Below are 25,742 nucleotides of genomic sequence, written 5' to 3'. Positions count from 1 at the left end.
AAAACTTGACTGGTTTTGTGGACCAGGCTCACATGACCATAATGCTGTTTGTAGTTTGACGATTAGTGGATCGAAGAAAAATGGCGTCTGAAAGAGCAGTCGGAATGACTAAATAAAATATATTTGTTAATAGTTTTACATTTCTGACTAAATTTATACCCAGAAATATGCACTGTAGTAATTAATAAATATTTTCTTAGTTATCTCTAAAACTCACCTGACTGACTGGATAGCGAGGTTGCTCTGTACGATATTACTGTCTGTCCAAACTCAAAGAGGTGTATAAAAAGCCATTTTATAAAACATTTAAAACATGAAATAAAAGTAAAAGCTAAAAACATATATATATAATCATTACATTATTGTTGAATCTACTTTTAATTGGATAATATGTGCAAGCAATGAGCAATCTGACTCTGTTGTGCTTTTTAATAAAAGGGTGTCGTTTAAAGTAAAACATAACTGGTAAGAAATTGGCATTAATGTGTTGATTTAGAATCACAATCCACAACTGAGAACTAGAACTGAAACTGAGGTAGTGGCTTCGCAGTGCCATCTAGTGGTGAAAGGGTTATTTTACACACAACACACACACACACACACACAACCTAAAAGATGTTCATTTTTGTTGAATTTAAATTCCCGAGTATATAATTTTCAGAATATATTATATTAAAGGGCGCTCGAGATTCGGAGACATCTATATTATATTATAATTTTTTTGTCCCAAAATATTCATCAATGACTGTTTTGGTATTGAAGCGATACGTTTGCTAATAACAGACAAATAAATTATCTAAATATTAGCAGCAAGACTAATTTACATAAAGTATCAGTCCAGGTATCATTAGCATAGCTTACGTCTCAAGTTTCTACGCCTCCCAGGGGCAGTAAACTTGAGAGGGTGGGAATAGGATGGGATGTGCTGCTGCTCCAAACTTTTCTAAAGTTCAGAAACTTTAGGACAGGCTGTGACAGTACTACCGCATCTGATCTGAAGAGATGTCTGAGTTAGGCTCCATTGACAATCCGGTGAAGTTCAAAGATCAAGACTATGACTCCCTGCTGCAGAAGTGCCTCAAATCTGCTGCTCTGTTCTCAGACACGGTGTTTGCAGAGAACCAAAGCTCCCTCGGTATTCCAGTGGATCCTGATCCGAAAAAGGCAGTGAAGTGGCTGCGCCCAAAGGTAACTTAATTTATACATAAAAACCGTGGTTTGATGCCGTGATTTTACAGCAAATTTAATTGGTAACGATGTATAATAACATTTATCAATAGTCATTTTGACAATATTTGACAATAAGTTAAAAGAAAGATCAGAAAGTGAAGTAGATTAAAAATTAAAAACCTTATATGTTTAAGGTGAAATCATAGTTACAACCTGCATTGCACTTTTCCATGTCATTTCTCAAAATCTGTCAATAATTTTAATATGTTTTTCATTTGTTTAAAAATGCTCAGACGATTTAAAGGACAGTTCACTCAAAAATGAAAATTCTGTCATAATTTACTCACCCTCATACCATTACAAACCTGCATGAATTTCTTTCGTCTGCTGAACACAAAAGAAGATATTTTGAAGAATGTTGACAACTAAACAGTTTTAGTTCCAAGTCAATGGGAACTGAAACAGTTGAGATATTCTTCCAAATATGTCCTTTTGAGTTTCCCAGAAGAAAGAAATGACAAGAGGGCAAGTAAATGATAAAAGAATTTTCATTTTCTTGGTGGTTTATTCTTTTAAGACAGACCGAACCTGAACCTGTATAGTTCTTGCATGTGTTTTCAGATGTCCTCATCAGCTCATCACATGTACTTGCAAATTGTTTTTGGCTTACACCCATCTTTCTTCCCCACCTCTCCCCCTCTTCAGGAAATCACAAGTAATGCTGTCTTTGTTGAGGGCACCATGGGCACCACCGATATCTGCCAGGGCCAGCTGGGTGAGTGTACGCCTGTGTTAGCGCACGGTTGTTCATATTTTATGCCAGGATAATGGGATAACGCCTTACCGCACTTCTCAGAAACCAAATCATCCGAAAGTGCCCTCAAGGCATGAGCGCTATCAGTGAAATATCCGTCTTTGGCAAAGCTCCCACTCTTCCTCTCCTTATCATGCAGATGCCCCCCCCATCTTCTTCCACCCAGATCTTCCTCATCATGCTTAATGTACTATCCCAATTCTGCCCCTGTAGCCTCGAGACACTGCGCTGATCTCAGAGCCTCCTGCAGAGTCTCTGCTGAGGGATGCAACACAGAGCCGCCGCAGGCCACACATCAAAAACATGACAAATATTCTAGAGACAGGGAGGGATGAAAGCAGAGGGAAGAAGGAGGGAGCGAGAAGTCGGATTGGCATCATCTGTACACCCCTCACTCTCCCGCCCCCCATTTCCACCCACCTAAAGAGTAACAATTATTGTGCACAGCGGGTATTGTTTTATTGTTTTGCCTTACCCCCCTCGCTTCCTTTCTACATATGGCGTTGATTTGGTGTTGATGGAAAGTGTTTTCTTTGACGTGGAGTGTTGGCAAGATATTCAGCGTTTACATATGCAGCTGTATTCTAGTGTTTCCCAAACCCTTTTTTGTCTTACGTACCCCCAAAGACCCATGAGAAAGGGTCAAGTACCCCTTTATCAACACCAGACCAGAAATTTGTGCCTTTTCACCTCATATCAACAAGGTATACATCAAGTAAAATCATAATTCAAAAAGAGTGAATGAAATGTGGAATGTCTTTGTAACAGAAATCTATTTATTTAAATCTATTAAAAAAAAGAATGCCGAATGACTTCAGTGTGTATTTACCATGCATTTTGATGCATGTGTCATAGCAAAACGGTGAAATGTGCAGTATATATAAAAAACATCAATATTACTATTATCAAATACATCGAAAAAAATTAAGATACTACAATTTCTTTCTCTTTTTTTCAAAATATTGCTTTCATTTTCAGTTTATTCATTTACAGTTTTTTTGTTCCCCAAGTAACATATAAAATATATAAACATTTACATATTTGGCAGATGCTTTTCCCCTTCACCCTTCAGATGTTGTATTTGTTAGAAGCATATGTCAAAAGTGGAGCATAAAACACACCCAAAAAACAAGGAACACTGAAACGTACACACACACACAAACAAACATGTTCTTGTCCACAGAGACCTTCCATCTCAAGTTTTTAAACATTAAAACGCATTCTATATGACTGGCTGCCCAACACGTTTTTGCATTCCACACTGCTGCTTTTCCATTGTTTTTTTGTCAGAACTTTATGACTGGCCTAAAGCAGACTTGTTACATCATACCAATATTCTTGTGCTTTGTTCACATAAAGCATTTAAAGCAAAACAGTAATTTACTGGTAATGCCACAACTTCTCATTCCAGCAAACTGCCAAAACTCATGATCTTTAAATGGTAATTTATCGTTAATTTTCTGGAAAGGGCTGACTCCCTTTTTATATCCCCCAAGGATACAATGCAATTTAAGGGGTATCCCTAGATACTTGAGTGGAAATACCAAACAATATCCTTGTCATGGCAACATCTGGCTATCATTTATTGCGAAATCCAACATTTCTGACTTTCCAGAGTTTTCTTGTCTTGGTAAAACACACATGCATGAACAGTGGACCTCTTGCATCAAAGCAGGCAGATCTTTGCTTCAATCATGAAGTGTGCATTTGCCACTCAGGATTTAGATGGCCTCTCTAAATAATATATGAACATCGCAACGCATGTAAATAATCTCATTTGAATGGAAATCTACCCAATAATGCCTTATTCTTAGAACTTCAAGCAGAAATTTTAATTATTTGTTTTCAAGTGGCTTTCCACATCAACATATCCAGCCTGTTTTCTTGCGGTCTGAAGATTATTATATTCCTATATGGTTGCCGTGTTAAGTCTGTTTTTTATGGAGCGTTGTCACGCCGAATCCATATCTGTTTCCCCCACATGGGGCAAACGGACAGCTGTTACCTGTTACAGAGGAATGTCACTGTGCGGGAGACAGACTGCATGTCTCCTGCTTCTTCAAAGCCTGAATTTCCACTTTGTGTTTGAGGCTGTGGTCATATGTCATAAATATTGTTGTGATTGATGTGTTGTGTAACACAGCCTGTCACTGTGTCTTGCTACAGGTAACTGCTGGCTGTTGGCGGCCCTGTCCTGTCTCACCATGCACCCGACACTGTTTGTGAAAGTGGTTCCATCTGGACAAAGCCTGAGTGAATCCTACGCTGGCATCTTTCGTTTTAGGGTAAGATAAGGGGGAACAGGAAACCTAGATTAAAAACAACAATTATGAGACAATTTATGAAGTTATTCTTTAGAAGTAATACAATACGTCATGTTTTTATCCACAATTGCTATTTAATCTTGATATTAGTAAATAAAAGATGCATAGGGAAAGCATAAAAGAATTCATACATTTTATATAAAGGGGTCCATTTTTATAGTGAGCGAGTCGAATCCGTCCAGAATTTAGATCCTCGTTTGAATGTCTTCTGTGTAATTATGTGTCTGGATTTACCTCTAGCTGGAGATGTAGTACGTCGAAGGGAATGGTAATTAAAATCAGTCTTCTTTGACCTTACCATCCCTAACAGCTGAGGCTTTTTCAAGAAAGAGCTCCCATCATCTTTCTTTTGTCCCGATGACATGTACATCTGCATGCCCCTCCCCCTTTAAATGCGCACCACATTGGCACAAATTATCATACTGTAATTCAGTTGTCTGTTTTTCATTCACAGAAAAGGAACATTACGTTTCTGTTTGTTCCTGTGTTGTGTATTTGCTGCAGACCCCTTCAAAATCAGCTTTTACCCTCTAGCTACTATTCACTTGGTCCACTAATGATTTGATTAAAACCATGCTGGTCAATTAAATCCAAAATTTGGAATGACCACACCTCTTAAAATGATCCTATAGTTTCGAAGTCTCATATATCAGCACTTGCCTACACAGTTTCCACAATTACTGATAAGAAAAAAACAGATTAGAGCAGAATAGTATTTATTTGGTCCACCCCTGAGGAATCCTGTCGGCCTTGTAATTTAGCAGGAACCACTAGAGAGAGAGAGAGAAACATAAAAAAGAAAACTGTGCTTATAGTGGTAACCTGAAAAAAAGAAGCCCACTGTGACGCTCAAGGCAACATGAAAGTAAACTGGTTTACTGAAAGAAGTGAAGGTGGGTGGAGTTTGTTCATCTAATCCTGTCAATCACATCACAAGTATATACAGAGTGCAAATTACTGGGGGGGGTTTAGGGGGAATCTCACCTAGTGTTTTGTCTTTATTGTCTTTAAGATAGGGGCTAGTGGTGACAAAAGACAAATTGTGTTCATAAATTTACTGACAGATATTAATGAATGAACTATCCTTTTAAATAAGTTCTATCACCTTCCTTTTCCTACAGCAGCAGAGAGTGAACTATGTTCACCCAAAAATGATTTCATTATTTACGTTCCCTCATGTTGTTCCAGTCCTATATGACTTTTATGACTAGCCTATTTTGCGAAACAGAAAATAAAATATTTGTTAAATATTGGTAACCAAACAGTATTGGTTTCCACTAACCAAAAATGTATGGACAAAAAAAACAAAAAAAAACCTTTTTGTGTGAACGTTCCCTAGACAGAGAGAAAAGAGAACAAAAAAGAAAGAAAGAAAGAAAAATGTACATAATTATACTGTTGAAAAAAAGAGAAGAAAAAATATTAATGCATAATCCTATCACATATTGTTATTTTTGCATTATTTGCATATGAAAACTCTTAAAATTATTTTTTTAAAGTGAAAATTTTTTTTGCAAGAGAAATAGTATGAATATCATATGTTTATTGTATATTTTTTTGCATTTGGATAGAGTGCAGCCCTGTTTATTTACCCCATTTTACTCACAGTTTATTTAATATACTTTACATAACGGGTACTGTTTTAGAGAAAATGCTTCATTTAATAATTCTTTAGGCAAAAGTTATATGTTTTTTGGACTATCAGAAAACAAGGATGATGTATTTCTTAGACTTAGATAAGTTTACTGACAAATTTAACTTCAAACTTCCATGTAGAAAATAAAACCAAATTAAAACAAAACCAAACACAAAACCAAACAAAAAAAACAATCAAAACAAAACGGCCTTTTAGCTGTTTACTTTCTCATATGTATCTCTCAATTACCGGCTGTTGTATATAATGAACCCTTTCTAAATATGTGGTATATATGATAAATAAACCACACATTTTACTCACCTACTCCTCAGGGTTTATTTTTCTGAAGCACAAAGTGATGACTGAACCACTGCGAGTATAATTATTACTGCAATGCTATTTGTTTCAGAGTTCACATTGACAAAGCACGCCATAAAACAAGCCACTACATCTCTCTGGCTTTTGTGCTGTTGTGTGCATGGTTGTAAACTGAGGGTAAACTTGTGAGATAACAGCACAGTTAATTAAACAATCAAAATATATTAGCACTGAAGAGCTCTTATGGAAGGTTGCTCGGCGTTATGTAATTGTTATGGCGTTCTCATCATATAATTAGCTTCTGCCTGCCATAGTATTACATTCAGAGGCTAAACAGGTATGCACAACATGACTTGACCTGATCCAGGAGGGTTAGAGAGGACAGGAAAGAAAGAAGACATCAAAAACTGAGTGACAGGAGAGAAATGAGAAGACTGTTGATTGGTGGACGATTCTGAAATGTCTAGACTTGTTACTGTAGCCCAAGGACATGGACATGCACATGGTGCTACCTGCAGGCCAACAGGTCCATACCTGCCTGTCTAACATCACATAAAGTCTTTTAACTTCACATTTAAGGGGTCATTCATACAATGCTTATTACTTTAATAATATATAAAAGTCACCAAAACAGTCAGCATTTAGTTTTCCATGACTATTTTCCACCGTTTTTGCTGCTGTGCCTTTATGACTCTTAGGTGAATTAAAGTGCACTACCATTCAGAAGTTTGGGTGAGTATGTTTTGTTTGTTTGTTTTGTTTTTTTGAAAGAAATTAATACTTTTGTTCATCAAGGATGAATTAAATTGATCAAAAGTGAACATTTATAATGTTACAAAAAATGATTTTAAATAAATGCTGTTGTGTTGAACTTTCTATTCATCAAACAATCCTGAAAAAAATTATATACAGTATCATTGTTCTCACAAAAATATTAAGCAGCACAGCTGTTTTCAACAGTAATAATAATAATAATAAATGTTTCTTGAGCACCAAATCAGCATATTAAAATGATTTGTGAAGGATCATCTGACACTAATGTAATGACTGATGACAATTGAGTATGGCATCAAAAGAATAAATATATTTTTGAAATGTACTGAATTAGAAAACCTTTATATTAAATGTTAATATTTACTGCATTTTTGGTCTAAATTAATACAGCTTTGGTGTGCATAAGAGACATTTATTAAAATAAAATAAAATAAAATATTAAAAAAATTCTTACCAATCTTTTTTATTTTTTTTTATTTTTTTACATATTTTCATACAATGTACATCAAGTACATTTACCCCTTTTAAACAGAGGAAATGTACTGGTCAAAATGTTGCAAAACCGTGACTGATACAGAACAGTAACACAGCCCACTTTTTTGGGTACATCAACACCCAAATATGCTTGTATAGATCAAATGTAACCCTGTTCTCTCTGTCTTTGTGTGTGTGTGTGTGTGTGTGTGTGTGTGTGTGGTTCAGTTCTGGCAGTATGGTGAGTGGGCGGAGGTGGTAGTGGATGACAGGCTGCCTGTGAGAGAGGGCCGTCTGCTTTTCAGTTACTCTCGCACCACCAACGAGTTCTGGAGCGCCCTGGTGGAGAAAGCTTATGCCAAGTCAGTTCCAGCATATGTGTCCTTGACTGTGTGGGTGTGTGACTGTTCATTAGTGACACCGCTCACGTGAAGGCCATTGTTCCTTTGTGTTATTTAAGGACTGATATTTTTGGAAAAAACATCCAGTTGTGAAAAATAATCAAATGCATTTCTTATATGTAGAATAATTAATATGAAATCAATCTAACCAATAGAAGCCAATTAGTCATATTTGTGTATGTGTCTGTCTGTTCTTAAAGGCTGATTGGTTCTTATGGCAGTCTGAAAGGGGGAATTATCTCAGAAGGAATGGAGGATTTTACGGGGGGCATTGCCTACTCCCTTCCCGTGTCTTCTCGGCCCCCACGCATGCTCTGGAGGGCCGTCACTGCTGCCCTGGCTAGAAGCAGCCTGCTCAGCTGCTTCATACATGTATGGACACATATTTACACAGACACAGTGACACATACACACACGAACACTACCGTTTAAATGTTTGGGGTCAGTAAGATTGTCTTTCTTTTTTTTAAGAATTGAATGGCAAGTTCTGTCATTAAACTCTAGATGGCGCAGGCTGATGGGTCTCTAATGCAAACTGATGATATTAACAGCGTTAAACTACTTGGCACAAGCTGATTGGTTCATGCTGCATATGCAGCCAATGAGCTTCCTGCTTTATATTCAAATCACTGGTTGGCATTCACTTCAGCAGTTTTCCTCCACCTCCCCAGCTCCACTTGTATAGATCTACGGGTTATTATATACGCTACTTAAATAAAAGATTTAATGCAAGGATGCATTAAATTAATTAATACTGACATTACATATGTTTCTAATATGACAAAAGATTTCTATTTCATATAAATGCTGTTTTTTTTTTTTTTTACTTTTTATTCACCACTGTTTCCACAAAAATATTAGGCAGCACAACTTTTTTAAACATTGCATATCAGAATATTACAATGGTTTCTGAAGTGTCATGTGACACTGAAGACTGGAGTAATGGTTATAATGGTTAAAAATTTAGGAATAAATTAAATTATGGAATAAATAATACTGTCAAATTTATTATAACAGAAATTGTAGTAATATTTCACAATATTGTTGTTTCTGCTTTTTTGATCAAACAAATGTGCCCTTGGTGAACATAAATGACATAATGTACATTGTATACATAATAATCACGCATATATTGTGTTTTGTGCGCAGGCTGCGAGTGTAAAGGAGATTGGTACTGTGACTTCAGAGGGTCTTATCAAAGGTCATGCATATGCCATCACTGATACAGATAAGGTATGAAAATAATACACACATACACATGATTTCAAAAACATGACCACTGGAAGAAGGGGAGTACTTTATTTTACAGTATTCTTTACTATAGTAAATTATCCAGACAGCAAGCAGTGTCGGCCCAAATCCGGCCCACATGGATTTCACACGGGCCAGATGTGGGCCAGATCTGGAACCAAAACTATGTTGCTGTCTGGACTTACATGCAACTAATCCTAAACTAAAACCCTATTCCTGATCCTAATCCTATAGTAAGTAGTACATGTTCTTTATTAATATTACTCAGTACTTAAAGGGGACCTATTATGCAAAAATCACTTTTATAAGGTGTTTGAACACAGTTGTGTGGCCGCAGTGTGTGAAAACAACCAGCCTATAATGTTAAAAATCCACCAACTAATTTTTTTATAAAACCAATAAATCATAAACAGTCTCTCCAAACGAGCTGTTTCAGATTCTCCCTCTGTGCACGTCACTGAGGGGAAAAAGTCCCGTCCATTTGGGACGCTTTCTGCCCTATTAGCATAAACACAGCCTTGAGTGAGAAGATCCGCCATTACTGGAGTTATTTACAATGTCAGCGCCAAAGAGACTTTACAAGTGTTGTGTTTTGGGGTGCACTAATGAACAAAGGAGTCGCCATAATCTCCCCCCATCTGAGCTGAGGACACTGTGGTTAAATTTAATTTTCGAAGGAAATATCCCGGAAAAATCGGTAACGTCCCCTAAATGTTTAGGAATCAATACCAACACTTTGTGCGCGAACGTCAGCTCCAGACAAAGTAAGTATCACACGTTTGTTTTCCAAATTTCCTTTCTGAAAGAGCTTCTTGGCACTCTGTAAGGCTAATTGCTAAAGCTATCATTGTCTCTATGTGTTTTCACTAATGCTGCCTTCAAGTGCTATCACTTCAAGTGCTATCAGAATGATCGTGAATAGGAATGTGGTATTAAAAGTTGCGTATGAAAGTCGATCGCTTGAAGTTGTCAAGCTCATAATCAGAAGTGGGACTTATAAAGTTTGTGATAGCATGAGACCAGCTATGTTGTTATTTTTATCCCGCCGTGCTTCCTGTCTGTGTAATTCATAAACGCGAATTTATTATGCACAGTATCATCAGATGACTTTCTTTTGAGTTTTCTGTAAAGATAACAGGCTTGTATCAATAGTGGAATGTTTATTTGCAAAGGCTAGCACTGCTAATGCGGAGCTGGAGCTCTTGAAGCTCCGCCCTCTTCTCCGGGAGCAACAGCTCATTTGCATTTAAAGCAACACACTCAAAACAGCACGTTTTGGCTCACACTCTAAAAGTGGCAATTTTAACAAGCTATAAAAATTTATCTGTGGGGTATATTGAGCCAAATCTTCACATATACGCACTGGGACATCAGAGACTTATTTTACATCTTGTAAAAAGGGACATCATAGGTCCCCTTTAAATGTGTAATTACACTTATTAACAAAACTACACAATAAATACACTTAATAAATGTATAATTACACTTACAGGGATACTGTAAAATGGATTGTGGATTTTTTGGATTGTGAGATTGTTTTCCTTAGATTGAAAGGCTAATAGCTTTTGGCAAACATCTCTGTGTGTTAGTACCCTTAAGAGCCTAATATACACCCCATAGGTTCTCACATGCTCAGTTTGTGTGTGTGTGTCTAGGTCCAGAGGGCGTCTGAAGAGGTCTTACTGTTGAGGCTGCGTAACCCCTGGGGGTTTGTTGAGTACTGTGGACCCTGGAGTGACAAGTGAGAAAGTGACCTCATCAGCTCACTTCTTACCAGAGTTGCATCTCAGGGCTGCTAAATTTATGTTTGTGTGTGTGCAGGTGTAAAGACTGGGACATTGTAGATAATGCTCAGAGGGCTAGACTTGAGCTGGTGAAAGTTGAAGATGGAGAATTCTGGTAGGTAAATGTATGCTGTACACAATTCTTCCGGACACATTTCCATAACTCACACACAATCAGAATGTTATCTTGGGACATGCACCGAAACTTAATATTTGTAGAAACATTTTATGTCAGACAAATGATGAAAGTGGCTCTGCAGCACGCTAAAAATAGAAACAGGCTGCTCATCAACTGGTGATTCCAGTGTAGACAGCGCCATTGATTTTATCAGGGGAGTGATCTCCACACACACACACACACACACACACACACACACACACACACATCTCTATCATTATCTCTTGCTATTGTTGAGCACATGCCAAACAGGAATCAATTAAATGCCAAGAATTATATAACACTGCTAACACTACTACTAATAATAACTGCCACTGCAGTCAGCGCATCCTTTAAAAGGCCATTTAGTTAAAGTGATAGTTAACCCAAAAATGAAAATTCTGTCATCGTTTTTTGTTCCAAACCTGTATAAGCTTTTTTTCCCCTGTTGAACTCATAAGAGAATGTTTTGAATAATGTAACCAAACAGTTGACAGTAACCACTGATTTCCATAGTGCCCAAGTCAACCATCAACTGTTTGGTTACCGATATTCTTCAAAATATCTTCTTTTGTGCTCAAGAGAAGAAAGAAACTCCTACAGGTTTGGAACAGCTTTAGAGTGAGTAAATGGTGGCAACATGTTAATTTTAGGGTGAACTATCCTTTTAAATCTGCTCGTGTCTGGACTTCATACGCATTTTTGTTTTTTAGGATTGGAATAGAAGACTTTTGTCGGCTGTTTAATACAGTGGAAATGTGCAGTGTGAATCCAGACTCTATGTCAGGGGAGGCGAGTGATGACACGGCCAGCCCGTCCTGGACATTGAGCTCACATCAAGGCACCTGGGTCCCAATGTGCTCTGCAGGGGGCAGCCGGCGATACCCCAGTAATTACATGTTTGTTAACAAATCTGTCTGTTTTAGATATAATACTGATTTATATATAATATAATATGGTCACACTTTATTTTAAGGTCCATTAACTAAAAAGTAACTATGACTTTTGCCTCAGTAATCTCCTAAATACTGCTTATTAATAGTTAATAAGGTAGTTGTTAAGTTTAGGTATTGGGTAGGATTAAGGATGTAGAATGTGGTCATGCAGCATAAGGCATTAATATGTGATTTATAAGTACTAATAAACAGCCAATATGCTAGTAATAAACAACTAGTTAATAATGAGAATTGGTCCATATACTAAAGCAGGGTTCCTCAAATCTTTCCCTGGAGGTCCAATCTGTTGCAGAGTTTAGCTCCAACCCTGATCAAACTCACCTACCTGTGATTTTCTAATGATCTTGAAGACTCTGATTAGCATGCTCAATGTGTTTGATTAGGGTTAGAGCTAAACTCTGCAGGAGTGGGCCAGATTTGAGGATCCCTGTACTAAAGTGTTACCTATAATATAATATAATATAATATATTACATATATATACAACAATCAGTGCATTTATGACTTTACAAAAGATTTCCACAGAAAAATATTAAGCATTACAACTGTTTCAACTAGAAAATATAATGTAGTAATAAAGTACAAGTATGGTTATTTTTCAGCATTATTTATTTGCTCTAAAAATATTCTTACTCTGCTTCCTTAAAATGCTTCCTCATCACTTATTTCTCTTTTTCAAACCTGTAGGATCTTTTTGGAAAAATCCTCAGTTCCAGATGGTTCTGTCTGAGAAAGATGTGGATGATTATGATTATGGAGAGGATGAAGAAGGGGAGGAAGGAGATGGAGAAGACGATGAAGTAGGTGTTGTGGTGGCTCCTGTGAGCAAGACAGAGAAACAAGGAGAGAAAAAGAAGAAGTGCACAGTACTGGTGGAGCTTCTCCAGAAATACCGCAGACAAAAAGATAAAGTCAACTTTCTCTACATTGCATTTCATATCTACAAGGTGAGAGATTGTTACATATATAAATCTGAGTGGTGCAGTTTAAGCCAGGCCTAAAATATATCATAGTAATGTATTTTCATACTTTATGATGCAGAGCCAACAAATTAATCATTTTTGGTGTATAGAGTGATGCATATGACATAATCTTATAAAATTTATATAATAATTAATTAAAATAATAATAAAAATGAAACTGAAGACTGGAGTAATGTCTGCTGAAAATTCATCATAGGACACCATCATAGGATTAAATTACAATTTGAAATATATTGAAATAGAAAACAGTGTCATATGCAATTATATTGTAATAATACTTCACAATATTACTGTTTTTACTGTATATTTGATTAAATAAATGCAGCCTTTGTGAGCATAAGAGACGTCTTTCACATACATTTTTAAAAAAGATTATACACTGTACATACTGTGTGTGCGTATCGTGTATATATTTGAGGAATATCATATAGGCACATACAAATACTGTCACATATGTTATATTTTGTGTGAAGGCTAATAATAAAAATTATTCACCAAATTATTTAATAATTAAGTAGTAAACATGATACATTTTAATGTGGGAGGGACAAAGAACTTTAGCTTTTTTTGTTTGTTGTTTAATGCATATTAAAAAAAAATTCCATTGCAAATTTATTTAGCCCTTTTTTTTCTCTCTTGTCTTACCTCTTCATCATTCTCTTTTCAGGTTCCCCCTGAGGTGAGTAACTGAATGAATATCAGCTAGCGGCATTAAAATACAGACTATTGAAATAGTGAAACACATGCACACACTTTCACATCGTCTCTACGTTTAGCTGCAGGACAAACCAGGATCTCTGGACCAGCAATTCTTCTCCAACAACCGTCCAGTTGCTCGCTCTGGAAAGTACCGTAGTATTAGGAGTGTGTGGCGGAAGGTACACCTAGAGCCTGGCAGTTATGTCATCCTAGCCTCCACCTACAGGCCCAACCAGCAGGGGGAGTTCTTCCTTCGTGTTTACACCAAAACCGGCAACATACAGGGGTACAAAGAATGAAAAACATCTCATTTCTATCAGTTCTCTGTTGTGATTGTGGCAGTGCTGTTTGCAGTATGTCTGTCCAGTGGTTAACCATAAAAAAACTTTCAAATCTGCTTTACAGGATCCAGGATTTCCCCTGCACCAACAACTACTCTGTGGTAAGACATCTAACTGACTGAAATGAGAAAGAAGAACGTCAGTGTGTGTAAATATGATGATTAAATATTGAAGATGCTCTCTGTATGTATATGTGTGTTTGTGATTGCACAGATGGTAATGTCAAAGCCAGTCTTACCTGAGGATCAGTTTAGAGTGCAGAAGTGGTTTGATGAAAAGGCAGGATCAGTAAGTCACATTCTAGAGTGGAAAAGATTTGTGGGCATCTGATGAATCATTGAAGAAAGCAAACACCTCTAAATATGTCTTTATGTTTTTCACTTTCCAGGATGACAGAGTGAATGCTGTGCAGTTTATGAACCTGATGAATTCAGGTCTGGATGTACACATTTAGCACAAGCTGTCACCACAGTGATTGTTCACAAAATTTAAGCAAATATACATAATGTACCACAAATGGCCACAAGGTGGAAGTATTATGTAGCTTCACTTGCTATAGAGTTAAACCAGTGATGAATTCCAGCAGTGTTCCTATACATTCATCTACTTGTATGCATGTAGAAGTAAAACATAAAAAACTAAAGTAAATAAATACTAGCACTGTATAAAAATATATAATAAAATTGGTTAGATAATACAGTTATTTACACTCACAACATTAACATCCATAGTGGCCTAAATTTGATATTTACATGGAATGGATCACCATGTGATAATACATGACCCACTAATGCATTTGTTTCATACTAAGTATAGTTCAAATACTATTACCTTGTTTACTGAAATATCACTCGAGACTTACTGATATAAAAATTTTAATTAAACTTTATTTGAAGTACTTATTGTGCACAATGCACATTTCTTAATATTAAGCCTAAAATGTGTTTTAATGTCACTATTGATGAGGATTGTATGATCTTTGAATAATATCAGTCTTTTTACCTGAAAGTTTACCTGAAATATACAGTGCATTCTGAAAGTATTCTGACCCCCTTCACTTTTTTCCATTTTCTTATGTTGCAGCCTGATACTACAATTGTTTTAAAAAAAAATTCTCATTAATCTACACTCTGTACCTCATAATGACAAAGTGAAAATTTTTTTTAGAAATGTCTAAATTTATTAAAAGAAAAAACTGAAATATCACATTTACATAAGTATATATGCAACTTATATATATGCAATTTAGCTCAGGTGCCTTCCATTTCTCTTGATCATTGCTGAGTTGTTTCTACACCTTGATTGGAGTCCACCTGTGGTAAATTAAATTGATTGGACATGATTTGGAAAAGCACACATCTATAAAAGGCCTCACAGCTGACATGCATATCAAGAGCAAAAACCAAGCCATGAAGTCAAAGGAACTGCCTGCAGAGCTCAGAGACAGGATTGTATTGAGGCACAGATCTGGGGAAGGCTACAAAAAATTCTGCTGCACTGAAGGTTCTCAAATAATAATTCTCAAATGGAAGACGTTTGCCACAACCAGGACTCTTCCGAGAGTGGGTCGCCCAGTCAAACTGAGCAATTGATGGAGAAGGGCCTTGTCTAGACTGGTGACCAAGAACCTGATGGTCACTGTAGTTCAGCTCCATGATCATATATGAAGATGGGAGAAACCTACAGAAGGACAAACATCACTGCAACACTCCACCGATCCGAGTTTTATGGCAGTTTGGCCAAACTCAATCCTCCGTGAAGACAAAAGAAAACACTTGGAATTTGCAAAACAGCACCTAAAGGACCCTCAGACTCTGAGAAACCAGATTCTCTGGTCTGATGAACCTCAATACTAAGCATACTGTTTGAAGGAAACCAGCTCTGCTCATCACCTGCAGAGTAACATCCCAAAAGTAAAGTGTGCTGGTAGCAGCTTCATGCTGTGGGGGTGTTTTTCAGCTGCAGGGACTGGGAGACTGGTCAGGGTTGAGGGAAAGCTGAATGGAGCAAAGTACAGGGATATCCTCAATGAAAACCTGTTCCACAGTGCTCCAGACCGCAGACTGGGCCAAAGGTTCACCTTCCAACAGGACAATGACCTTAAGCACACAAACAAGGCAACACAGGAGTGCCTTAGGGACAACTCTGTGAATGTTATAGAGTGGCCCAGCGAGAGCCCTGAATTGAACCTATCGAACATCTCTGGAGAGACCTGAAAATGGCTGTCCACCGATGGTCCCCATCCAACCTTACTGAGCTTGAGAGGATTTGCAAAGAAGAATGGCAGAAAATCCCCCAATCCAAGTGTGCAAAGCTTGTTGCGTCATACCCAAAAACACTCAAGGCTGTAATTGCTGCCAAACGTGCTTCAACGAAGTACAGAGTAAAGATTCTGAATACTTGGGTAAATGTGATATTTCAGTTTTTATTTTTCATCAATTTTACAGATATTTTTTAAATTCTGTTTTCACTTTGTCATTATGCGGTACAGAGTGTAGGTTAATAATAATAATAAAAAAATGTAGTATCAGGCTGCTACATAACAAAATTGAAAAAAGGGAAGGGGGTCTGAATACTTTCTGAACGCACTGTACTTGCAATAGTTCCACTTTAACATAATCAAATATACTTATATCTTTAGTTGGACTTCAGCACTACTTCACAATTGCTGGGTATTTATATTAAGTACATAAATCTGTAAATATATTTGTAGTATACTTAATTTCAAATACACTATAGGATATTTATTTTTCATTAGGGAGTTTCACTTGTTTGTATTTAATTGTATTTTAGTGTTGGAAAAAGACTATGAACTTCCACTGGAGACCTGCAGACAGCTCATCTTTGGGGAAGATGTATCCTTCTTCCACGTAGCGACAGTAAAGACTGTTAAATTGTATTAAAAAAGAACAACTTAAATACATGATGTTCTAACTTTTTATTTAACAAATAATTTCCGAAAAAGATGTATCACAGTTTCCACAAAATATTAAGCAGCACAACTGTTTTCAACATTAATAATAAGAAAGTTTCCTGTGCAGCAAATCCGCATATATAAAAGATTTCTGAAAGATCATGTGACACCGAAAAATTGAGTACTTTCCATCACTGGAATAAGTGACATTTTAGCATATATTGAAGATAGAACACAGTTATTTTCAATTGTAACATGGCATGGCGTGGTGATGGCGCAGTGGATAAGACACATGCCTTTGGTGTGAGAGACCCGGGTTCGAATCCACTGTGAGACACCAATGTGTCCCTGAGCAAGACACTTAACCCCTAGTTGCTCCAGAGGCGTGCGACCTCTGACATATATAGCAATTGTAAGTCGCTTTGGATAAAAGCGTCAGCTAAATGAATAAATGTAAATGTAACATCGCAATATTACAGTTTTTACTGTATTATCAAATGAATGCAGCCTTGATGAGACATTTAAACAGCAGCATACTATTTTTCTTAAAAAATAAATACATGTATATTTTTCTTCCATTCTTGGTTGATATTCTTAACGGTTGTGTGTAGACTGGTGGCAGAGGCCGTCTGAGCAGAGCTCAAGCAGAGAAGCTGCTCACCTCCCTACGCAATCTGCAGGTATCTTAGTTCTCATGCGTGAAAAGGTCACTCTCAGCTTTGGCACAGTGTTAGAAAGAGCAGTGAGGACACTGAGCTGTGACAATTATCAGGTTGTGTTAGGTTACACGGAGCTCGTCTTGCACAGACCAAAAGACCTTGAAATGTTGTTGCTGTTGTTGTTTATCCTGTTTATGAACTCATTTGCCTTAGTGCTCTGTGCCAGTGTCGTATCGGAGCTAAATCCCAAACTCTGGCTTCCTTTCAAAAAAAACATGGAGAAATTACTGCTTGATATTACAATTTAAGATTATTTTTCTCCGCAGTCTATCTTTTTTCAGTTTGATGAGGATTCGTCAGGAACTATGAGTCCGTTTGAACTCACTTTGGCTCTGAATGCTGCAGGTGATCACATACATACACAAACACCACACCCTGTGTTAATATACAGAGGGAAAGTTACAGTCTCTACACTCCTCTGTAGCACTCACGTTCACCCCTCCTCCTTCTGTGTCTGTTTCTGCCCTCAGGTGTGGAGTGTGACAATGTTGTGGTACAGTTGTTGTGGGAGCGGTTTGGCGCTGGTGAACAAAACCTGCCTTTCTATGGCTTTGTGTCTTGTGTTGCCAGACTGCAGGTGCTCTTTGGTAAGTCTATGACCAGAGACTTCTTCAAGCAATGTTCTGTGAATGTGCAAGACTTCTGAATCATTAGCCACTATAGGTACTAAATAACTAGAAGAATAACAAAGTATCCAAACTTCCATTCTTCATCAACAGTTGAAAAAACACATAGATTTTATAAATCTTTTCCTTATTGAGCATCAGGACAAATTTGTTTCTGGAATGATTCTTAATTTGAAATGTAGAATACACTATTGTTCAGAGGTTTGGGGTAATTTTTTGTTTAAGAAAGAAAGCTTTTGTTCAGCAGGGATGCATTAAACTGATCAAAAGTGACCGTGAAGAAATTCATGAAGATACAAAAGATTTATATTTCAAATAAGTGCTGTTCATTTGAACTTTCTATACTTCAAAGAAATCTGTATCATTTACACAAAATATTGTTTTTAGCATTTACAATGAGAAGAAGAAATAATAATGAGAAGTAATGTTTCTTGAGCACCAAATCAGCATTAGAATGATTTCTGAAGGATCATGTGACAATGAAGACTGGAGTAATGGCTGCTAAAAATTCAGCTTTTCCGTCATAGGTTGAAATTATATTTTAAAATATTTTCAAATAGAAAACAGTTCTTGTGAATTGCAATAATATTTTACAATATTACTGTTTTACTGCATTTCAAAACAAAATAATTGTGGCCTTGGTGAGCATAAGAGGCTTCTTTTAAAAACTTTTGAACTTTTAAAGGGTAGTGTGTGTCTATTTATAATATATATAAACTCAGTGGTCACTTTATTAGGTACAGTTGCTTAAAGGGATGGTTAACCCAAAGATGAAAATTCTGTCATTATTTTAACGATGTACCTACTACCTTTCTGAGCCTTGAACTTGGTAGTTCCGTTGCAGTCAGAAAGCTCTTGGATTTTATAAAAAATAGCTCAATTTCTGTTCTGAAGCTGAACGAAAGTCTTACAGGTTTGGAACGACATGAGGGTGAGTAATAATGACAGAATTTTCATTTTTCATTCAACTATCACTTTTATATCCAAACAGCCAAACATGTGCAGCAATCCAGTGTATAAAAGCATTTACACATTTAAATAACATTCAGCTGTCATTCAAACCCACAATCGGAATGATGAAGAAACACAATCTAAGTGACTTTGACCATAAAATGATTGTTAGTGCGAGACAGAATGGTTTTAATTTCTCAGAATTTGCTGATCTTCTGGGATTTTTGTGCACTATAGTCTGTAGAATCTGCAGAGAGTGGTGTAAAAAGCACAAAAACAACCATTGAGTGGCAGTGCTGTGGACAAAAATGCCTTATTCAGAGAGGTCAGAGGGAAATGACCAGACAGGTTCAAATGGATAGTGTAACGGAGCCAACGGGACATGAGGCGAGCGGATCCAAGTGCAAGCCTTTATTTGTGAACATAGTCAAAACACAAGCAGGGTCAAACAACAGCAAGCGGGTATAGCACAGGCAAGACACAAGAGTAATCTTAGGGCAAGCGTGGGTCTTTGATCGGCGAACAATATCCAGAGGGCTTGACAAGAGGGGTAGTCCGATAACGTGAGCAATAATCCAGACGAGGAACAAACAGAGTCCGAGCGGCGAGACAAGGGTTAATCCAAGGGACAAGAGCAGGAATCAGGAAACAAGGCGACATAAAAATGACAAGACTGAACTAGAAACTAGGGTCAACAAAGCAGCTATCACTTGGAGAGTGATAAATGCAGAACAATACTCGGCAACTAGATCAGGATCTGAGTGTGTTTTATGTAGTGTGTGAAATAGCTCTTAGGTGAGTGTGTGATTGGTGGCAGCTGTGTGATCAGTGCATTCAGCTGTGTATGTGCAATAAGCTGTGTGTGTGCGTGTCATCAGTGCAATGGATGATGGGAAATGCAGTCCAGTGTGATGTGTGGTGTGAGAGTCAATATGATGGAGAGGAGACCTCTTGTGGCAGTCAGACAAAAGACCACAAACCAGATTCGTGACAGATAGGAACGTGACAGTAACTGAAATAACCAGGCGTTACAGCAGCGATGTGCAGAAGAGCTCCTCTAAACACACAGCATGTCAGATGCTACAGCTGCAGCAGACCACGGGTTCCACTCCTGTCAGCTAAAAATAGGACACTGAGGCTACAGTGGGCACAAACTCCCCAAAACTTGTCAGTAGAAGACTGGAAAAACACAGCTTAGTCTAAAGAGTCCTTTCCTTCTGTGACATGCAGATGAAGGGGTTAGAGTTTCTCGTAGACAGTGTGAATCCATGGATCCATCCTGCCATCCACTGGGAGGTCCAGGTCTAGAATCTCTGAGAATCTTATTGCACTCATGTTCTGATGAATTAGGACATTGTGAGGAAAAGAACACATAGAATTTAACATTTTAAAAGAATAGTTTACCCAAAAATGAAACTTTGCTGAAAATGTACTCCAGCCATCCAAGATGTATAGATGACTTTGGTTCTTTATTGGAACTGATTTGAAGAAATTTAGCATTGCATCACTTGCTCACCAATGGATCCTCTGCAGTGAATGAGTGCCGTCAGAATGAGAGTCCAAACAGCTGATAAAAACATCACAATAATCCACACAGTTCCAGTGCATCGATGAATGTTTTATCAAGTGAATAGCTTGATGTTTTTGTAATAAGCCATTAAGATTTTTAACTTCAAACCATTGCTTCCTGCTAAAATATGAGACCACATCTATAGTATTGTTTTCTCCAGTAAAAAAGTTAGTCTAAATAAGGGAAGAAAAATGCATAATCAAGCACCGTTTATTAGTGAAAATGGTCCAAAACAGTTTTAAACATACATATAGGTAGATTTTTATGTGAGGACAACAGGGTTTTTCACTGGAGAAACTATTATTATGGATTTTGGCCATAATTAAGTGATGGTTTTAAGTTAAAATGACTTAATGAATTTGTTTCTTAGAAACACACACCTTTTCATATTAGTTGATCAACTAGAGTCGTGTGGATTACTTGTGAATTATGGTGATGCTTTTATCAGCTGTTTGGACCGATGTAATGCTAAATTTCTTCAAATCTACATCTACATCTTGAATGACATTTTTGGGTGAACTATTCTTTTAAGCACTGGAAAGCCGCTCTTTATATCACACACAAACAAAATAATAAATGAGTCAGATATATATCTTTGTATCAATTCAAAAATGGTAAGAGAAAAAAAATGGTCTGTTAATGCAAAAACACTACTCATGCTATCAATTACAATTATTGTGTTACTCATTATTAGAAAGGTGTACCTTTTAAAGTGTCCTCTGATTATATGTAACCACCATGACGTCATTAGCATAGATGTGAGAGTCTGTAAACATGTTAATTGGAAGAATTCAGCTTGCCGATTGTTTCTCCTCAGATATTTTTGAGTCGGAGACCAACCAAGAGGTGAAGGACAAGGGCATCAACGCTGTAAGATCTTGTTTGTCAAAATCTGCTGCTCATTTCTTTCAATCTCTTTCACAGCCATCTCTGAACACCCTCTGACGAAATGTTCAAATGATTAATGCTTATTAAAAATATCACTGCATGTCCTGCTATAGTCAAGAGAAATTTGACCCTGTGATCCAAAGTACAGCAAAAGCAGTAATAGTGTGAAAAACTTTTACTATTTGAAATAACTGCTTTCTGTTTGAATATATTTTAAAATGTAATTTATTTCTGTGATCAAAGCTAAATTTTCGGCATCCTTACTCCAGTCTTCAGTATCACATGATCCTTCAGAAATCATTCTAACATGCTGATGTGTTGAAATGGGGGATTAGCAAGGATGCTTTAAATTGATCAAAAGTCAAAAACATTAATAATGTTACAAAAGATTTTTATTTCAGATGAATGCTGTTCTTCTGAACTTTCTATTCAACAAAGAAACCTGAAAAAATTCTACTCAGCTGTTTTCAACATAATAATAATAATAATGAATGTTTTTTGAGCAGCAAATCAGAATATTAGAATGATTTCTGAAGGATCATGTGACTGGAGTAATGATGCTAAAAATTCAGCTTTGAAATCACAGGAATAAATTACATTTTAAAATGCATTCAAATAGAAAACAGTTATTTTAAATAGTAAAACTATTTTAAAATGTTACTGTTTTTGCAGTACTTTGGATCAAATGCAGGTTTGGTGAGCAGAAGAGACTTCTTTTAAAAACATTAAAAATCTCACTGTTCAAAAACCTTTGACTGGTAGCGTATATTAATTGTATTAAAATAAATCATAAATAATCAGCTAAATAAATACAGATTTAAAAGCCACAAAAATACCTATTTCAATTTCCTCAATACCTAGCAATGGCTTGAATGATGACATTTAAAGAGATATTTTGACCAAAAATTTTAATTCTGTCATTTACTCACTCTCATGTCATTTCAATGCTGTATCACTTTCTTCCATCTTTGGAACACAAAAGACAATATTTTGTGAAATGTTTTGTACATGAAAGTAAGTGGTCACCAAAAGGATTTGATTATCAAGATTTTTCAAAATATCCACAGAAGAGAGACATAAATTCATACACATTTGGATCAACATAAGTGTAAATAAATGACGAAATTTAGATTTTGGGAGAACTGTCCCTTTACAGTTTGTGTATCAATACCATTTATGTATAATATAAGCATATATTTATTAATAATGTGCACAGCATGTTTCCTGAATCATTTCTCTGGTCTTTGTGCAGTGGCTGCTCAAGCTGTTGGCTGTGTGAGCCTGTCCAGACCCGACACCTCAGCGGGACAGACTTCTAGGCCAAGACTACTCTGACGTCATCCACCTGGGCCTACGATTCCTACATCTCCTCCTCTTCTATCTCATTTGTGATCTGCAGACCTTTACCCTGCAGTTTCTTCCACCCACTCATCACTCCATCAGTTGGGGTCTATGACCATGTAGGTCAACAGACTTTTGCATTTCATCGATGCAAAACACAATGTGTGTGTGTGTGTGTGTGTGTTTGCATTCATAATAATCAAAACATTTGAATATTTTAATAGGAATATTTTACTTGTAAATGAACATTCTGTCATCATTTACTCACTCTCATGCCATTCCAAACCCATACGCCTTTATTTCTTCTGTGGAGCACAAAAGAAGATATTTAGCAGGATGTCCAAGCTGCTCTTTTACCATATGCAATGAAAGTGAATGGAGACCAGGAACAATTGTGATCACCATTCACTTTCATTGTCAGAGAAGCTTGGACATTCTTCTAAATATCTTCTTTTATGTTACAAAGAAAAAGAAAGTCATGCATTTGTAATGAAGGTAAATGATGAACAGGTAACCAATTCTAGCACATTCATCCATTTCATTAGCAAAGCTGTCAATTTAATGTTAATTTAGTGTGAATTAGCACCAGCAAATATTGATATGTGATTAATCAAAATATACTGGATTTAAATTTTGAATCACTGATTACTCTAAAAATGAGTGAGGCTTTATACAGTCATTGCTGTTTTTATATATTTTGAACAGTCATATGCTTTTAGAAGTTGAGCAGGACTGTTAATGCATTTAAACCAGGGGCTCGTTATTATGGTCATGCTTTTAACAAGGAGCCTATTTGCATATTTTTTCATTCATACAGCATGAGTCGTCCTTCCTCCTCTACTTTTCCCCCTCTTAGGAACATTTATGCATCTCCACTTAATGTCTTTAAAAGTTGAGAACGTTTTTTTTTTTTGCTTCCAAATATAAAAGCACAAGTCATAATCTTTCATCACGGGGCATTTCTATATTAAATGTTTTCTGTGCGTATACCTACACCTCCACACACACACTCACACTCACACACACATTGTTCGGGAGCGAGATAGTAGCTGTGGGTATTAAAAGCGATGTCTCAGCAGCCCTGCACGCACCGGCTCTATTCTTATCGCTCTGACGCCACGCACAGCGTCATCACGCCATCGCTCCCTCCTCCGCTACGCTCTCCCTGCATCCCTCCCTCCAGCTCTCTCTAGTAACTGTCTCATTCTCACAATCTGCTTCCTCCTCCTCCTCGCGTTCCTTGCGCTCGCTCGCTCACACACACACTCACACGCTCTTGTCCTCTCTCCCGCTGCTCCTATTAATAGAAACCTTTGCTCACACAATGCTTCCTCCCTGCCGTAAGGTGACCGAACAGAGGTTGCCCCCAGCAACAGTCCAAGCGCCTCTGGAAAGGTCTAGAAAAGGCAGGCACGCACGTCCGTCATTGCTCTCTCAATCACTTCCTCTTCCATAATTTTCCTGGTTATATCTTGAACTTTTTATACTGTAATCCCTTAGTGTATTCGCTTCTCTAAAAGCTGCTATTGACTCTGTTATCCCTGTCTGCCTGTCTTGCTCTTCTCTGTGAAGGGAGCCAGAATCATTTTCCAAAAATACCAGGAGAAAGTTATTCCCATTCAACTCACCTGACATGTGATTTTCAGAATTATGCCATCTTTGCTCATGAGTGCCCAGTTTGGCTACTTGTTTTTTGGACGAATCACTTGAGCCGCAACTGCCCTGTAGTAAATCACTCTTGACTTGATTGGCTAATGGTGACATAAGAACATCACTCACAGTCCCAAATCCTTGAAAGTAGCCGTTAAAATCAGCAGAGAAAAATATGTCAATTTTACGCTTATAAGAGCCTTCTGGAAAAACATTACCTATAATGAAATAATGGGGATATACACATTAGGGATGTGCATCTCCGTAACTGAGGCCGATGCGATATGCATCTCGATGCATAGCCAACGATTCGATATATTAAAGCTGCATATAAAGAGGCTACTGATGCAATGCGAAATGATTCACCCCTATTATTGCATTGCAAACTGATTTTGAATCGATTGAACACAATGTGATTCAATGTAATACGAAGCAATGGAATAAAAATATGATGCTATGCAATTCAATATGGTACGCTTTTATTTCTTTGGTTCAGACAGAGAGCAAATCATAAATTAAGTGCCTTCTGACTTCTAATGCCTTGGTCTAAGTATTGTTGTGATATGTCATATTCATGTAGCAGCAATGATGAGAGAACGCACTTGGAAAACAAAGAAATCAATCTACTTAAAAAATATTGGTCACAAATCATTGGTCAATTTCTAAATAATAAAAGTATAGCGCATCTACTAATAATCATATATAATTAAATCAGTTTTTTATTGATGCAAATATGTTAGAAACGATGCATTGTGATACAAATGGCAGCTTGTATCCGTTGCGCACTTTTTTAAATCGATGCATCACATTGTTTACTTTTATGGCGATGCAATGATGCGAATCGGTAATACACACTATAGTAGAGTATAGTGTAAAAAAAAATGAAAATATAAAACAAATTGCTAGATTTACGAAGCTAATAACTGTGAAAATGCATCATTACAGTTTGTATAAAGGGTTCATAGTTATATGGCATCTAAATGCACATTCTTGTTTTTAAAT

General features: G+C 36.9%; 1 protein-coding gene across 1 annotated transcript; it reads left to right on the top strand.

Annotated features, from left to right (window-relative positions):
• The first annotated feature begins 937 nt into the window (after positions 1 to 937).
• On the top strand, positions 938 to 25,205 carry LOC306888733 (calpain-1 catalytic subunit-like). The gene is made up of 21 exons (XM_079447154.1): positions 938 to 1,188; positions 1,876 to 1,945; positions 4,151 to 4,269; positions 7,739 to 7,872; positions 8,112 to 8,283; positions 9,061 to 9,144; positions 10,818 to 10,903; positions 10,984 to 11,061; positions 11,817 to 11,992; positions 12,746 to 13,005; positions 13,709 to 13,720; positions 13,818 to 14,026; positions 14,146 to 14,182; positions 14,295 to 14,369; positions 14,470 to 14,515; positions 16,875 to 16,936; positions 17,607 to 17,675; positions 17,981 to 18,059; positions 18,185 to 18,301; positions 21,679 to 21,731; positions 23,002 to 25,205. The coding sequence occupies exons 1-21, from the start codon at positions 1,003 to 1,005 to the stop codon at positions 23,026 to 23,028; spliced, it is 2,151 nt and encodes a 716-aa protein (XP_079303280.1). The 5' UTR covers positions 938 to 1,002; the 3' UTR covers positions 23,029 to 25,205.
• The last annotated feature ends 537 nt before the right edge of the window (positions 25,206 to 25,742 follow it).

The sequence above is a fragment of the Barbus barbus genome (assembly GCF_936440315.1).
Source record: "Barbus barbus genome assembly, chromosome: 22".
In the NCBI taxonomy this organism is placed as follows: Eukaryota; Metazoa; Chordata; class Actinopteri; order Cypriniformes; family Cyprinidae; genus Barbus; species Barbus barbus.
This window is presented reverse-complemented; position numbering and strand designations above follow the sequence as displayed.

Bases quoted from the DNA above. Each gene is read 5' to 3' on its own strand.
- LOC306888733 (XM_079447154.1), top strand. From the start codon at position 1,003: ATGTCTGAGTTAGGCTCCATTGACAATCCGGTGAAGTTCAAAGATCAA. The intron at 17,676-17,980 runs GTATCTTAGTTC...TTTTCTCCGCAG, and splicing joins CCTCCCTACGCAATCTGCAG to TCTATCTTTTTTCAGTTTGA. The intron at 18,302-21,678 runs GTAAGTCTATGA...GTTTCTCCTCAG, and splicing joins CAGACTGCAGGTGCTCTTTG to ATATTTTTGAGTCGGAGACC.